Raw genomic sequence first — 17,947 nt, 5'->3', positions numbered from 1 at the left:
AAAGTGTTATGAACAGCAGTATGGCAGTGCATTTTTTGAAGAGGGCAAAGTTAGCTGTAAGTTCAGTTCTAAACCGGTAAACACAGCAGTCTTTGATTGTTGCCCACATTTGTATATTTTTCTCCATTTGGTAAGTTGTAGATAGTTGAAGTACGAATGATAAGTAATGGTGCAGAACAATTATTTGTATAAAAATGGTTAATTAAAAAGGTGACTTATCTGTTTAAATGTTATTATTTGTATGTATGTGTTATAAATGCGAATGATTAGGTACATTTTCTTGTAATCATTTTATGTTTTCTTAGTTTAAGATTTTAAATTTAATGGTCAATTTGCATTATAACGGTAGATGTGTATGCCTTTCATCTTGTCCTTTTTTTTTCACCGATACCTTGGCGCAATATATTTGATGAAATCCAAGAATTTAAAATTTTCCTATTTTTGATTTCTAAAAGTTGAAATATGCATTAACAAAGGCCTCTTCGCAAGATGACATACCCAATGCCGTCAGTCTTTCTTCTCTCATAGTATTTCTTATGAAATGTTTTAATTCTTTTCATCATGGAGAAACACCTCTCTGTTTCTCATGTCCACATTGGATGGTTATCAACAACTTTTGAAGTTTTACTTTTAAAAGTAATCACACAATTCATCATCTGTAATGACAATGACCATCAAGAATAAATCAATCACCACTGATCTGCATTTAGGCCAGTTGCCTAGGTGTCAGATTCCCTATAGTTTACCTACTGGGCGAGTTGGCCCTGCAGTTAGGAGCATGCAGCTGTGAGCTTGCACCCAGGAGATAGTGGGTTTGAACCCCACTGTCGGCAGCACGGAAGATGGTTTTCCGTGGTTTCCCATTTTCACACTGGCAAATGCTGGGGCTGTACCTGAATTAAGGCCATGGCCGCTTCCTTCCCATTCCTAGGCCTTTCCTATCCCATTGTCGCCATAAGACCTATCTGTGTCGGTGCGACATAAAACAAATAGCAAAAAATATTGTTTACCTAGTCTTTTCTTAAATGATTGCAAAGAATTTGGAAATTTATGGACATCTCCCTTAGTAAAATATTCCAATCCCTAACTCCTCTTCTTATAAACAGATATTTACCATTTGTCCTCCTGAATTCCAACTTTGTCTGCATATTTCCTACTTATTTGTCACCGAGCTCGATAGCTGCAGTCGCTTAAGTGCGGCCAGTATCCAGTATTCGGGAGATGGTAGGTTTGAACCCCACTATCGGCAGCCCTGAAAATGGTTTTTCGTGGTTTCCCATTTTCACACCAGGCAAATGCTGGGGCTGTACCTTAATTAAAGCCACGGCCGCTTCCTTCCCATTCCTAGGCCCTTCCTTGTCCCATTGTCACCATAAGACCTATCTGTGTCGGTGCGACGTAAAGCAAGTAGGAAAAAAACCAACTTATTTGTCAATTAATGTCATTCCATGCCATCTCTCCACTGACAGCTTTGAACAAAGAAAGATATCGCGCAGAAACTGTTCTCATCTTCAGTTATTGCATAGCACAGTTCAAGTTCACTTTTCAATTTACTTTCTTCCAAAGAATGGATATTTCTTAACCATTTCACTGAGACCCTGGCAGGGAATTCTCTATTATAATTGTTTATTTCATCCACTGCTAATAACCTCGCTGCTGTAAGATGCTCTGTGAATTGAAACCTAGATTTGGTCGGCATGAAAATGCCATCGCAAACTTCTAAAGCTTGTCCTTTTTGTCAAGTAGCTCTATCTCTAACGATGAAAATGTGAAACTCATGGTAACCGTCTTTGAACAACTGGATTCAGAATGCCTGGATTTTTTCACTTCTAAACTTCAGAGGTGTTTCCCCCCACTGAAAATGGAATTTTAGGACATTGACCCTCAAAACTTTTATTTTCCAAGTTTGTAGAATTTTGGCATGCTTTATCCATTCAAATAAATAATTTTTTTCTTTTCAGATTAAGAAACTTAATAGTACTATCCAACGAATCAAAGATGCATTGGTGGCTCAGGAGGCAGAGTGGAGCACTAAAGTAGCTAAAGAACATGAAGTCGTCCAGCAGTTGCAACAACAGTGCCACAAGTTGAAAGACCTGTATGAAAAGCAGAAGGTAAGATCCTACATAAATTATTTCCTTCAAAATATTGATGACTAATTGTGCTATTGGTTCTAAGAATGCAAGTGAAACTGTAGACCTGTAGCTTATGACTGGAGATTGATGATGACATAAACTCAAGGTTTGTTTGCAGTTGGTTTTACAGTGGGAAAAAAAAAAGAAAAAAGAATTAAACAATATCTGTTCTTATATTAAGAGGAAATAAAGTTAATAGATGATTGTTTGAAAGTGGAGCTAATACTTATTAGTGTGACATGTAGAAAAAACTGGCTAAACATATAATTTAAGACACTACACATTAATAGCTTCAGGCATTAGGTGCCATTATTTCATGTATACTTGCTCTCTTTTGTTATTCATGCACATTGTGTTCATTGAATCAAGTGATGAAAGAGAAAATCACCATAACAAAATGTATTTGTGTACAATCCATTATTGATGTATTTTCATAGGTTTTTTCAAACTATTTACATCATGGGCCCTAGTATGCCATTTCATAGCCATAACACCAGATACAACAACAAGGAGTGATATACGTTTTCCTTTCATTAAATGTTTTGGTTAAACCCTCAGTGTGGTGGATTTAAATGCCCAATCGTCACTGTGCTGCAGGAGGAGTTCTGAGTGTGATATTTAAAGTTTCTCAGATTCGTGCAAAGCTTTATTTAAAACAACACAACTTTTGTACTATTTTACGGATTTCAATAAAATGTTCACATACATGTTTAGAAAACTCTATTCTTTTGGAAAATATAACGTTATCTTACCTTAGTAGTTGAATTTGGTGTGGAACATCTTGAAGCATCCCCCAGCGCTAGGATTTAGCTTTAAAGCCTATAACATCTACCTTACAATGTTAATTGTATGTCACTAATGTATGAATTCTCTTATCAATAAAATTTGAGTTAGGTGAGATAATAGTTAATGAATTTTCTGTTTCAAATCTCAAAAGCTTCTTTGTTGAAGATCTCATCTTCGAGTTATCATTTCCATTTATGTATTCCTAGAATGTATAAACAATTTTATGTCAGTAAAATTGTGCCCTAAATGAGACTCATGTTTCTTTTATGTTTGTAGTCAACACAGTCTTCTCATCCTCTTGAGTCCGTCTCCATTCCTGTGCTGTTCGAAACACTTTTGGCTGAGAAGAATGCTGAAATTGATGAACTGCAACAGAAATTGCAAGTTCAAGAGATGAATAGTGCTGTTTCATCTTCCAGTAAAAATTATACAGTAAGTTTTGTGTTTTTCTGCTATACAGAATCAATACTTTTTGCCCCTAAATGACTGGTTATAATCCCCTCTCCTATAGTTTTGTAATATGAATCGTTCCTTTATTGTGAAATGTTGATCTGCTTCCTGTCTTGATGCAGTTCCTAGTTTTCTATTTTGAATGTACAGTAAAACCTTGCATTGCGAACTTCTTGGTCTGAGAGTGTTCTAAGAAATGAGAAAAATATTTTAATAAATTCTAACTTGCTAGCAATGTTTTACACTACAAGTAGTACTGATCTGTCTGCTGAGTGTCATATAATCACAACTGAGTCAATCATTTTGCCCTCCCTTCATGTTCTCGGTGCAAGGCTAAAGCTTTAGACATCTTGCAAGAGCAATGAGCTTTCGTTTCGTGGTGTTGAATTTCAGGCTGTACTGTTCGTTGATTGTTCTATACTTTCTTCTTGCATTTCATGTATTTCAGCTGTTTCATGATCGATCGCATGCAATATAATGGCTGGGTGCATAAATATTGGTAAAATCGCTCGTAGTAACGGATGCGTCAGTGATAAGGCTCTCGCTGTAACTGAAGGATAATACACAGTTTAATACAGGGATTTTGAAGGGACATAAAAAAACTGACGTTATAACGGGGTTCTCGTTATATGCCGTACTCGCTATAGCAGACTTCTACTGTATATCCCAAATTACCTGAAATTTAGTTTATCGACATACCGTATAATCTTGAATACCACCCGCACTGTTTTTTCAAAAATATCGCTTCCAAACTTGGGTGCGGGTCTTATTTAAAATTTTGGAAAATTTATCTTACCGAATGCATGTAAATCGGGCATCACCGCCGGCGCAGCTTGGCAACAATGCTAGCACTATACCCTTTCTCCCTTGACTGTTATAATGTAAATAATTTGTAAAAATGTTATAATTTCCTATGAGTGCGTCAATTATTCTTCAGAGCACCACTGCTAACTCTGCTAAAAGTACCCAGTAATTTTATGCATTGGTGCCGACTACTTAGTCTATAAACTTATATTGTCTACTATCACCATTGTACAAGTGTTTCTCGTACTTAATTTTCCCATTGTAATGTATATTAATGTGTGCATGTTAAATACTAATCAGGTACCTGATTTTTGCCTTGAGGAGGTGATTTGTCTGATGATGCCCTCAATGAAGGGCGAAACATGTCTCAAGTGGAATTAATAATAAATTCCTAAATGTAAAAATGTATATGTATTGAATAGGTGACGAAATAAACCATTTAGCATCCTACATTCAGTATCTTCAATACGGATTAACAATGATTTTCATCACTTGCAACGCCAAAGCCAACCAGGCTACAGTAAAAACCAACAAATACCTAAACCTCAAGGTAAAATTCGGCAAAATTTCCGAAGATATTAATTTCCTTAAAGAACGTGTTAAGCCAAATTTAGTACCTAAATTCTTGAAACCACTACAAAGGAAAAACTTTCCATCTCAAAATTCAACTATCACCCAAAACAAAGTTAATAACATCTGGTTGAAAGACGAGATTAAACAACTATACAGGAAAAAATCATTCTTAAATTTACAGCTGTATCGAACACATTTAACCCTTGCACAGCACTTATCCCCACTTGAATGGCACTCTTTCCTAAGACATACCGACAATAAATTAACTAATGTACTAGAAAAGAAACAAGAAACATTAAACCTCAAACTAGCCCATCTGAAAGGAACTAAACCAAGCACATTAAACCACAATAAGAACAGTAACGCTACATCCATTATTTCAAACAACACCCCTACTACCATTAATTTGTCCGATACCACCTTCTCTGACAATGAAATGAACCTCCTAAACAGAGGCTTAAAACATAATTGGCCAATACGATCGATGACCTAACCACCACTATTGCAGAAGTAGAATCCAACATTAGTAAACAGATCACCACAGAAAAACAAAATGACGTCAGACACAAAATAAAAAAGAAACTGCCCTCCCTAGTTAATGAGTTAAAAACCAGCAAAAATACTACCCTTTCAAAACAAATCCATGCTTTAAAGACCAAAATAAATACCAATAACGTTATAGTAATAAAAGCTGGCAAAGGTAACACAACTGTACTCATGAACAAACAGGACTACATCAAAAAAACTGAAGAATTCTTTTCCGACACAACCTACACCATCATCAACAAAGACCCTATACAAAAAGTACAACGCAATTTAAAAACCCTTCTCAAAAATTCAACTTTCCTCCTAAATGACCATGAAATCTTTAAACTAATCAACATGAATCCAACTTTACCCACAGCCAAATCCTTACCCAAAACCCACAAAAAAGACATTCCCATCCGACCAAGTATCAACAGTAGAGGCAGTCCAACATACAAAACTTCAAGATTTCTACACTACTTTCTCAAAAAACACTACAAATTCAACAACAAAAACCCCATTAAGAACTCAGTTGACCTATGTCAAACCTGAAATAAATTTACACTGTTACCAAACCACATTCTATGTTCCTTTGACATCACTAACATGTATCCGAACATCCCAGTTCTTGAAACCATCAGCATCATACGAAACAACCTCTCCAAACACAGTAGACTAAGCAAAATAGAAATTGAAGAGTTTATTAAAGTATTAACCTTTGTATTGAACAATAATTACTTCACGTTCAACAACAAGATATACCACCAAAAGGGCTTAGCTATGCGAGCCCTATTTCAGGAATTCTAGCGAACATCTACATGGACAACTTAGAACACAGTAAAATAATAAATTCCATTAATGGTATTCATCTTTGGCTCCGCTATGTTGACGACACATTAGTCATCTTACAAGTAACAAATAAACGCAAATTCAAATTTCGACCACAAAAAATTGATCCAGAACGTAAAAAAGAAAATAGACAACAACATTATTGTCACAAAAGCGGACAAAGGAGGATCCACAGTTCTCCTAGATCAAAACACATACATTCAAAAAACAGAGGACTTTTTTAAGGACAAAATATACACAATAGTCAACAAAGATCCAACCACGAGAATTCAGCGAAATCTAAAAACTCTAATAAGAAGTTCTAACTTTCTTTTCAATGAACAAGAACAACAAAAACTTTTTAACACGAACCCTAGTATTCCGACAGCCAGAGCCTTACCAAAGATTCATAAGAAGGACATTCCAATACGCCCTATCATAAACTGTAGAAACAGCCCCACCTAAAAAGTATCAAAATTCATTCACGGCTTCCTAAAAAAACATTACGTATTCAATAATAAACATCCTTTAAAAAATTCATTCACTTTTTGCGAAATTTTAAACAAGTTCAAGCTGCAACCCAATCACTCAATGTGCTCCTATGACGTCGTAAATATGTACCTAAACATCCCTACCAAAGAAACTGTAAGAATCATCAGTGATAATATCAATAAACACAGCGGCCTTAGTAAGATGGAAATTGAAGAATTCATGAAGATATTAAATTTTGTCTTAAGCAACAACTTTTTCTCTTTCAATGGAAAGTTTTACCAACAAACAGGCTTAGCGATGGGCGACCCTCTTTCTGGCATCTTAGCAGACATTTATATGGACACAATAGAACACACAAAAATTATAACACAAATAAAAAGCGTATGTTTATGGCTGAGATTTGTAGACGATACTTTCATAATTTTCGACAAAAATGTCACTAATAGTGACGAGATCTTGGAGTCCCTAAACAAAATTGACCCCAATGTTAAGTTTACTAAAGAGGATGAGGTTAGGAACTCATTAAACTTTTTGGACTTAACTGTTACACGCGAACATAATACCTTCGATTTTCGAATATACAGGAAACCTACACACTCTCCCTTAACTATTATGAATTCATCCCTACACCCCAAGTCCCAAAAACAAGCCTCTTTCTATAATTTAATTTATAGAGCTTTAAAAATTCCTCTTTCTCCCAACAATTTAAAAATTGAACTGAAGTACATAAGGAATCTTGCTCAACTCAACGGGTTTAAAATAGATATGGTCAACCGTTTGATTAATAAAATCAAAATTAAATTGTCCACTAACCTCGTCCCAGAAAAACCTAAAAAAACTAGTTTCGCCACATTTACATATAACAACCCAGCCGTCCATCAGATCCAATACTTTAAAGAAGCACAATATCAATATAGCCTTCAGGACAGTTAACACCAATCGAAACATATTTTTTAACCTCAACAAGGTCAATCACAATAGCAACCATTATTCAAGGTCCGGCATATATAAACTAACATGTACACAATGTGATTTTTCTTATATCGGACAGACCGGCCGGAGCTTTAACACGAGATATCTGGAACATTATAACGCTCAAAAACACAATAAGTACTCAGCGATGAGCCAACATATGAGAGAAACGGGCCATCACTTTACATCCATAGAGAAAGATCTTACCATCATTAGAAGCATAGGTAAAGGGAAATTAATGAATGAACTGGAAAATCTACACATCTTTCTAGACCAAACCTACAATAAAAATAAAAATCTCAACGACGTCAATGAAATTAAAAATCCTTTGTATGAATTAACACCTAGATTAATTAATATCGTGAATTCAGATCAAAACAAAATCCCTCAATTATTTAAATCTCCACACTCAAATGCTTCATCCACCATGCCAAAAGTTAAACCCGCCCATATTGCTTCTAGAAACTCCCCTCCAGCAACAGCACACACGCCCATAGACCAGCCTACCCCCACTCTCCCTCCATGCACCGCCCCTCCATTACCGCACCAGTACAACACCAGGAGTAGAAATGTTGATAAGACAGGCGCTGTTGGAACAGACAGGTCCATCTAGTATTAATTGAACAAGTAAGTCAATTTACAGTTAAGAGGTATTAATTTATTACATTTTATCACAACGCGTGCTCTAAATTTTTAATTCAATATTACTTTTCTACTTCATCACAGATATTCTTAAGATCCCTCCCAAAGACCAAGCAACACATCAACGGGAACAATATTCACACAAGACTGTATCAAGTGTCTGGGATGTTCCTTCTCAATTAAGCAGCAGCCTAAAACTATGAAACAGCTTATTATTGTACTCTTGTCAATTCCTTGACGTTACATGAGACCCAAAGTCAAGACGCTAACAGTTTCATTCACAACGTTCTTGACCAGTCTACCTACAACAATCGGTTTTTTAAATCTCCACTTGTGCATGACAACACATTTAAATATTAGTTACATCAAGAACATGAAAATGAAAATCGTGGGTCAAATTAGCCCCAGTTTTAATATCACCCCTTCTCAAGACTTATGGAAAAAGATCCATCTCATTTTATTTTTATTTTTGAACATTTTAAGTTAACCAGAATAGAACTGCCAAGTTAAAACACATTTAAATTTATATTTTCAATCTTGACCAACCTACAAGCAACAATCAGTTCAAATCTCCACTTACTGTTGACGACACATCCTGTCACCAGACGCGGTACGTCAAGAACTTAATATGATATAGGGATCACATAAACCCCGATATGTAACCCTCTTTACCAAAAAGAAGATCCATTTTAGTTTTGGACATTTTTCATATTAGTTAGATTAGGAACAAAAACTTAACTGATTAACTTATGTTACCCATCTTAAGAGTTCATTAATGTTTATATTTATTGTATATAATGTATATATTGTATATAGTGTATATATTGGTATGTTTATATTGGTTAAAAAGGTCCCAAACCTTGACCTAAAGGTTGTTTACAGGCTGAAGATGCCCAAAATAATGGGTGAAACATGTACCTGACCTAAATAAGTCTACATAAAATCATGTAGATAATAACCACATTAAACGTGGAAAGTATTGAATAGGTGGTTTTTTATTAAATTATCCTTGATATCTATGCCAACCATTAGTCATCGTCGATAAACAGTGCAATAGCAGTGACAACATCCTCACATTCCTAAATACTTTAGACAACAATATAAAATTCACAAAGGAAGATGAGAACAACAGCTCTATTAATTTTTTAGACATTAACATCACACGAATGGACAACGCTTTTGAGTTTCAGATACACAGAAAGCCCTCCTTCACCCCGCTAACAATAAAGAGTAATTCTTTACACCCCAACTCTCATAAACAAGCCTCTTACTACAGTTTAATATACAGAGCTTTAAAAATTCCCCTTTCACATAACAATCTAAAAAAAGAACTTGATTACATAAAAGAAATTGCCAAATTCAATGGCTTCAACACCAACATGATCAACAAGATCATCAACAAAGTAAAATAAAATTAACAACCCAGCTTTCCCCAATAAAACCCAATAAACCCAAATACGCAACTTTCACATACACAAATCCAGTCATCCACCAGATAGCCAACCCCCTAAAAAAGCATGATGTCAACATTGCTTTCAAAACGCAGAACACGAACCAGAACATATTTTGCAACCAGAACTCTGTCAACCCAAGAAAAAATCGCTACACAGGCTCAGGTATTTACAGACTCACCTGTTCACAATGCAATTTCTTGTACATCGGACAAACTGGCCGAAGCTTCCAAACCCTTTATTTAGAACACTACAGTGCCCAAAAACGTAATAAATTTTCCGCATTGAGCACCCACATGAGGGACTCTGGCCACCACTTCACCACAATAGAACAAGACTTAAAAATCCTAAAAAGAGTTGAGAACCTATACATCTTTCTAGACCAACACTTCAATAAAGACAATAACATCAACGAGATAATAGATATTTTATGAACAAATTCCCACCTTACTCCAAAAAATAAATTTTCAAGGTAACAACTTTTCTAAACTCTTTAATACCACATTAACTCACTCACCCAGCATGTCGACAGTTACCCCCCACCTCCCCCATTACCACCCATTCCCCCACACACAATGACAGCAAGCCCATACCTCCTCCCACCCAAGCACTTCCCCCTCCACCACGACCCCATCGGTACAATACGAGAAATAAAAATCACTTGACCATCTAAAACACAACAACACCCAACACAAGCAAATAACATTCAACCGCATTAATAAAAAGACATCAATACTATCCACGTAATTTTCGAGTCCATACATCCCCCCCCCTCTTTTACAAACCAACACCTTATCAATCAACACTCCAAACACATTACAAGCTCACCCCTCCACTCTACCTTCCTCCATTCCGTCAGCTCACCTCTGCGCATGAACTCCGCCCATGCTCCTCCCTCCCAAAGCCCCCCACCCCCTTCCGCCGCCATTGCCAACCACACGTGCGTATTACTGAATGGGCCTCCTTCATAGTCAACCAACACTCACCAACAAATAGCCTCTCAGCAACACATCAAGTATGTAACATAATATTTACTCTTCATTGCTTACCGTGATCTTTTCCTACACACCAATTAATACCGATTACAGATAACTTCCACTTCATACAACACAACTTCCAATAACACGCTAGAATCCAGCGCACACCGGCATGAACATGGCGTGCCATTACGGCTCCTCTTCGCAGACAGAATGAGAAGATGCCTCATCCCAGCTACACCGCTCTGACTCTGTAGTTATACATTCTAATCTCTCCACTGCACTTCATAGCATAAGCAACTCCTTTCTATTTCACCAGACCAGCAACAAAAACAGTAACTTCGTCCTGAGGTCCTTCATACTTTCATTTACGTAATATCATTTTAAGTCTCACTGGCATCTCACACCGATGTTTTCACATAACATTCCAAGCTACAAGGAGTTAACTAAAGTAAAAGCGAAAGATTCAACCCACAACATATTCCCAATAATACAATTACCTACAAATAACTGCCATCATTGTTGCCATTCAAATGCACCGTTTACTCAGTGACACCCAATGAGTCTCCGTCCACGCTGATCAAGTTCACTGTACCGAACCCAGACCGACTTCAACCAGATAACTTTCAGTTTGAGGCCCATAGAACCTCATTTGGCTACGGAATATTTTCCCTGCCCCCTGTGATTATAAAATAAGATTAAACCACTCTGCATATTTCTGATATGTCAATGCTGCAATCGTCTTCCAACGATTAAAACAACGGGACGCACTTGGTGTGAGACATTGTTATATCCTTGCTCACCAAGCGGCTCTCTTGTAACTATGTATATTAACTGTAAATTCTCAAATGTTCAATTGGATAATGTAAATTTACTGTATAGTTACCAACCATGACAGTAATTTTTGTTACAAACATTGACGCCGAGCACTATACCCTTTCTCCCCTGACTGTTATAATGTAAATAATTTGTAAAAACGTTATAATTTCCTATGAGCGCGTCAATTATTCTTCAGAGCACCACTGCTAGCTCTGCTAAAAGTACCCAGTAATTTTACACATTGGTGCCGCCTACTTAGTCTATAAACTTATATTGTCAACTATCACCATTGTACAAGTGTTTCTCATACTTAATTTTCCCATTGTAATGTATATTAATGTGTGCATGTTAAATACTAATCAGGTACCTGATTTTTGCCTTGAGGAGGTGATTTGACTGATGATGCCCTCAATAAAGGGCGAAACATGTCTCAAGTGGAATTAATAAAAAATTCCTAAATGTAAAAATGTATATGTATTGAATAGGTGACAAAATAAACCATTTAGCATCCTACAAACAATGCTCTCTCTGCTCTCAGTATACGCTTGGCGTCAGTCTCACACACGTTCTCGGAGTATCAACATGAATTCCATAAAGCCTTTGCGATCTTTTACTGGGAGTGAAAAACTAAAAGTAGTTCGGGAAACCAAAATTATTGGAAATCGTGCTGCCGGTAGGAAATACGATATTGACGAGTCGTGTATTCGCGATTGGAGAAAGAAGAAAAATGTTCTATTAACATGTAGTGGTGATCGTAGAGCTTTTTGTGGACTGAATGTACAGTTTCCAGAAATTGAAAAAAGAAAAAAAAAAAGAAAGAAAACTTATAAATATGTGACAGAAAGGCGGAAATTGGGATATGGTGTGTTTACTGAAATGTGTCAGCTAAAGGCATTAGAGATCGCAAAGGAACTTGCATTGAAAGGGTTTAAGGCAAGGCGAGGATGGGTTTGTAATTTTTATAAAAGAAAAGGGTTGAGCGTGCGAAAGCATACCTCAATTTCATAGCGTCTTCCTGGTGCCTACGATGAGAAGTTATTGTCGTTTCAGCGTCACATACTTCGGTTGCAGAAGGAAAATGCATATTTGCTTTCCCAAATTGGCATTGCAGATCTGACGCCAGTCTACTTTGAAATGCCAGTGGACAGGACTGTGAATATTAAGGGTGCGAAAAGTGTTACCATTAGAACAGGTGGTAATGAAAAACGACAGTGTACGGTAATGTTGTGTATTCTCGTCGACGGAACCAAATTGCCACCGTACATTGTTCTCAAGTGAAAGACGCTTCCTAAAAATCTACCCTCTGGTGTTATCGTCAGATCTCAGAACTCCGGCTGGATGGACTGTTCACTTGTGGAAGACTAGGTAAAGTATGTCTGGCAATGTCGCCCTGGTGCATTATTGCGACAAAAGAGCTTGCTTATTCTCGACAGTTACCGCAGTCACACAACAGACACTGTGAAGAAACATATCAAGGATGGGAAAACCGACTTAGCAGTCATTCCGGGCGGGATGACGTCTATGTTACAGCCGCTGGATGTCTGCGTGAACCGTCCATTTGAAGCAGCCTTGAAACAGCTCTAGACAGAATGGATGGCAGCTGATAATCACACACTGACGCCAATTGGTCGCATTCAGCGCCCGGAAGTTCAGCTGCTCTGTTTGTGGATTTTGATGGCATGGAATCGTATCCCTGGAGACCTCATACGGAAGAGCTTCAGGAAATGTAGCATTTCTAATGCTGTGGATGGCAGCGATGACAACATTTTGTGGGAAGGTGATGGTGATGAAAGTTCCGAAGTTGGTACTGATGATGATGATGATGATGATGATGATGATGATGATGATGATGTTGAATGAACTCGTTGGATATCGTTCTGGAAATGTTTGTTTACTTTTTATTTGTATTTTCTAATCACTTGATGTGTGTTAGTAAAGATTGTAAATAATTTTGACTTCCCTTTACCTTGTTAAATTTTATTCTTTCAAAATAAGGGTGCAGGTCTTATTCGGTGGCGGGTGGTATTCGAGATTGTACGGTAATTCAGATAGATGAGTTTTTAGTAGAGCTACAAATTTTGATCAGTTAACCGAATGCTTTTAATGGATTAATTAGTCGGTTAATCAAAGTTTAATCGGCTGCACAGGGTTTAAGTTCAAGAAATACGTCTGGCATAATATATTTTTATACCGTAATTCAATATGCTATAACGTAGAAGACACGTTTTATTTTTTATTTTTATTTCAAATTTTTATTGTATTGTAATGAAATAATTAAAAGGCAGTTAATATTGATTATTTAATGATACAAAAGTTTGAAACTGTGAAGACGACACTTGCTTACATTCCAGTTCCAGGACTTCAGACATGTCAGTACGTTGACACGTTCAGAACTAGCGGCTGCCCTTCTCGTAGTACAATATTTCCAGCACCACTGAACTCATTCTTGTGAGGAACTGGAGCAGCTAGAATGCAAAGTTGTTTTGTTTTTTTCCCTCTGTGCATGCGAGATGTGAAAGCTGGAATGAATGTATTTTCCACCATTGCAGTGTGTCTGTGAAGTCATCTTCTAGTTCCACCAGCGACTTGTAGAATGCAATCCCCATCGCAAGTGGTGCCGAACTCAAAATCGAAATGGCATGATCAGAATCCTGTTCATCTTCGTCGGTTTCAAAATTCAGTTTCCTCTTCCAGCGGCATTGTTTTACTTGCAACTTGTACTCCACCCACGTTTCTGTCCAAAATTATTTTCTCGGTCCTACTTTTTAATACATCTTAAGATATTTAAATCTAGGATCGAGAGCAGTACCTTCCTGGTACGTCTTCAGATTACACCAATCATTTATCCTAGATATTAAATCTTCTATAAGAGTAATTTTAAATCTAAATCTAGGATTGACATCGAAGCAACGTAAAGATAATTTCAAGTGTGTTACTGCAGGCAGTACAACACTACCTGTCACATATTTGCTACAATCAAGGAGGTCTGATATTTTGTCATCTGCCATTCAATCGTTAGGGGTCTGATATTAGAGCAGTGGGCCAACAGGACCCCTTTAAGCTTTCATATGGCTCTCAAACATGAAATGTGATATTCCATCACCATCAGGTAACTCTGTTCGTTTTAAGTTACATCCATCAAGGCCTTGTTATTGAAGTTTTTATCAAGCTGATTTTCTAGATAAGGCTCTGTTTAAAATATCATACTATTTGCCTTCACTTTGAGAGTAATGTTTTGATAACAGCATCCATGATAGCTTTATTTAAACTTAATTGGAGAATTTGGGCTGCACACCAAAAATTGTCGTACTTTGCTCTTTCAACTCCTAGAATGGTATTTCTTGCGTTTCCGTGCAGACAGCGACAACTTCATCTTCCAACCCTCATTCATGTACTACATTTTAAAATTCTTCTGTGCAGTTAGCGTCATTGTTGTGTTCTGTAACATGTTTAACTTGTAATTTTGAGTTATAGTATTCCCAATCCAGTGTGCCGTAACCCCCAAGTAGCTACGGTTAGATATGAAAGACCAAAAATCCCCCGTGAGAATAACAAAATCTCCTTGTCTCAGTTCATCTAATAATTTTGATCATTCTACATCATACAACTTGTCTTTTGTATGTTTTTAATTTTTTTACCATGTATCTAGAGGGAAGATGCTAAGTATGAGATTTGATAGCTTCCCATAGAACCTCTTCAAGACCACGATCAGAGACAATGTTGATCGGCCTACTGATCCACTTCATTAGTTCTTAATGACAGTCTCTTCACGTGCCTATCTCACAACCTACCCGTTATGCCTCCCGACTGTGTTTTTTAAAGATCTGCAAATATGCAGTAGTCTGACCGGTATTTCCTTTCCAACAGTTTGTAAAAGCAGTGGTCATAACCCTCGTTTTAGAAGAAAGCAATTAAGGTGGTGTTATTGCTTTTACCTTTCTGAAAAAAAGATATGAACATCAGCTTACTTTAGTGACCTGTCAATCATACAATAGCTGAGGCTAGCACACTGTATGGCAAATAATACAATACCGTACACAGGTTTTTATGCCACGAAAGACAGTTATTTATCCCTCATCAGGATACAGTTTCAGTTAGTTAATCAGTTAAAGCACATTGATTGGTTAATCGGATTTTTAGATTTTTTGGTTAATAAGTTTGATTAATCGTTTAAATCGACAGCTCTGTTCTGTAGTGTAAGATGATCACATTGAGAGACCAAAGCAAGGATCTGGAAATTGAAGAGGAACGACTGTTTGAAAATCTGTTAATGAACAGTAGCTCATCATTGATACCTGAATAACTGGAATTGATTACTTACAGTGATGATAAGGTGATTTTTAAAATTAGAGTTATTTAAATAACAAAATCAATAGTTAAGTTTCAAGTCCATGGCGGCTTTCCTTCCAGTCTTAGTTCTTCCCTATCCCATTATCATTTCATGTTGTTAAGACACGGCACAGCATTAAAAAAATTGTATATATAGTTAAGTCAAATTTATTTGCACATGTAAGAGTCATTTTCATTCATGCAAAGCTTTCCATCCTTATTTGAGATCCGTGGCTTGGCACAGCATTTAAAAAATTGTATATATAGGTAAGTCAAATTTATTTGCACATGTAAGAGTCATTTTCATTCATGCAAAGCTTTCCATCGTTATTTGAGATCCGTGGCTTTGGACACATCATTGGCAGTAAATCCTTCCCGTCTTCATTTTCTTCAAAGTCACCAAGTATAAGAACTCCATCCGCAATATGCACTTTTTCATGCATTATGAAGTACAGTACCACAATGCATTGAAGCTACCTATAAAAGAGCTAATTCATTGGTAGTGAACAGTAATTATGAGCACGAACGTCACTTGAACCATTACCTTCTAAGTGATTGCCCCTGACATCTGGTGATTTTATTAGTAACTTATAGACTCACAAAACAATCACTAGATATCATGAAAGTCAAACTTTTCCAGCAGTCTACCATAGCAAAGCACAGAAAATCCAAACAACACACAACTGCTACAGCAGCCCACCAGCTACCCAGCACAGTTCTCTCCCGACTGCTACAGCAGTCTGTCGGAGTAAAAAGATTGAGATGTCTTGTCACTCACCTTCGAAAGATGGCATTAATTCTTCAATTGTATCAACAAGTTGAGCATCGAAGTGATCCATTGGACCGCTGGTTTTGTGTTAGGCCACTGCAGTCGCAGGGACTGCTGAGTAAATACTGAACTAATTGTTTCTTGGAGACCAGAGGACCACTGATAAATGGAAATGACTAAAGCTACAGACCGCTATGGTCCCTGCAGGAAGTAGGAATAAGAATGTTGTCCAGACCGTTATGTGGGACTGCTGGTCCCAGTGGAACATTTCATTTTTGATGGGACCATGGCCGTCCCTATCCATACCTGATAATATTTCCTGTGCCATTTCCTTTGTCATTTCAATCATTTTCTTGGAGCGCTCAGATGTTTATTATGATCACATTAGCACTAAAAGCTTGCCATTCACAGAAATGCCACCCCAGAACAATGCTTACCTGAAAGTGTACAATTTCATATGACATAAAAGAACAACTATATTATATCAGCGCAGATGCTGTCATGCCAACTGTTGAAACACGAGTGATGCAAAAATATCTAAATGAGAGTAGTTCCTATAAATGTGAAGAAACTTTGCCTGGACTGCTATAAATACTGTCAGGAAAAAAAAATAAAATCACTTTTCATTCCATTTATGCACAGCCCAAAGTTTCATACATTTAAGTAGAAATTAATACCAAAAAATAAAAAGCATTGTCCAGTGTTAAGGTTTTTAAAAGAATTGTCTGGCATTCAACTTGTTAAAATTAGCCCACCAATGATGGGGTTCAACAGCTAGTGCTGTCTAATTTTAAACCCTGTGTTGAACATACCTCAAATCAATTTTAATCAGTGAGAGATGTTCTGGAGTGTGAGAGTATTTATTTTCTTAGATTGCCTAACCTTTCCCTTTCTTGTGGATTCTGCTGAATACTTAAAACAATTAAATAGTTGATATCATTTTCTATGAAGCTCATACTTGCACTTTTTTTTAACAGGTATCCCAACCTGATCATGTTCAGTCATCAACAGAAGAGGAAGATGTATTGAGGCATGCTGAAAGTCGCTCTTCTGAACTGCTCCCTGATTCGGTTAGTAAAGCTATGTATAAATATTTAGTTTGCATTGTATATGAGGTAGTTCACAAAATTCATGTGATTTAAACCTGTTTTTATTTTATAATCAGATTGGACCCATCTTCCAAAGGACTACTGCATCTGAAAAATCAAGCATGGTTGCTGCAAATTCAAATTCAGATTTAGAAGATCTGAGAAAGCAACTTCTCAAAAAGGAATCTGAGATCAAATATTTAAAGAGATTGATGCTGGTAAGTATTTATAAAATAAGCTCTACAGTATATTATTAAGGGAAAACGGACAAAGAGGTAGCATATTTACACAAGCCCCCTGGCATGGA

At 36.8% G+C, this 17,947-nt stretch overlaps 1 protein-coding gene across 2 annotated transcripts in view; it reads left to right on the top strand.

The window, feature by feature from the left end:
- The window catches only part of LOC136857675 (golgin subfamily A member 4), a 443,088-nt gene that overhangs the window by 240,978 nt on the left and 184,163 nt on the right, over positions 1–17,947 (top strand). For both annotated transcript variants that reach the window (XM_067136518.2, XM_067136517.2), the window contains 4 exons: positions 1,962–2,114; positions 3,198–3,353; positions 17,530–17,622; positions 17,718–17,858. In XM_067136518.2, the coding sequence (XP_066992619.2) occupies positions 1,962–2,114; positions 3,198–3,353; positions 17,530–17,622; positions 17,718–17,858 (543 nt within the window). The remainder of the gene's footprint in view (positions 1–1,961; positions 2,115–3,197; positions 3,354–17,529; positions 17,623–17,717; positions 17,859–17,947) is intronic.

This window comes from Anabrus simplex, chromosome 1, assembly GCF_040414725.1.
Source record: "Anabrus simplex isolate iqAnaSimp1 chromosome 1, ASM4041472v1, whole genome shotgun sequence".
NCBI classification, from domain to species: Eukaryota; Metazoa; Arthropoda; class Insecta; order Orthoptera; family Tettigoniidae; genus Anabrus; species Anabrus simplex.
Note: the sequence above shows the minus strand (reverse complement) of the source record. Positions and strands in the feature narration are given on the sequence as shown.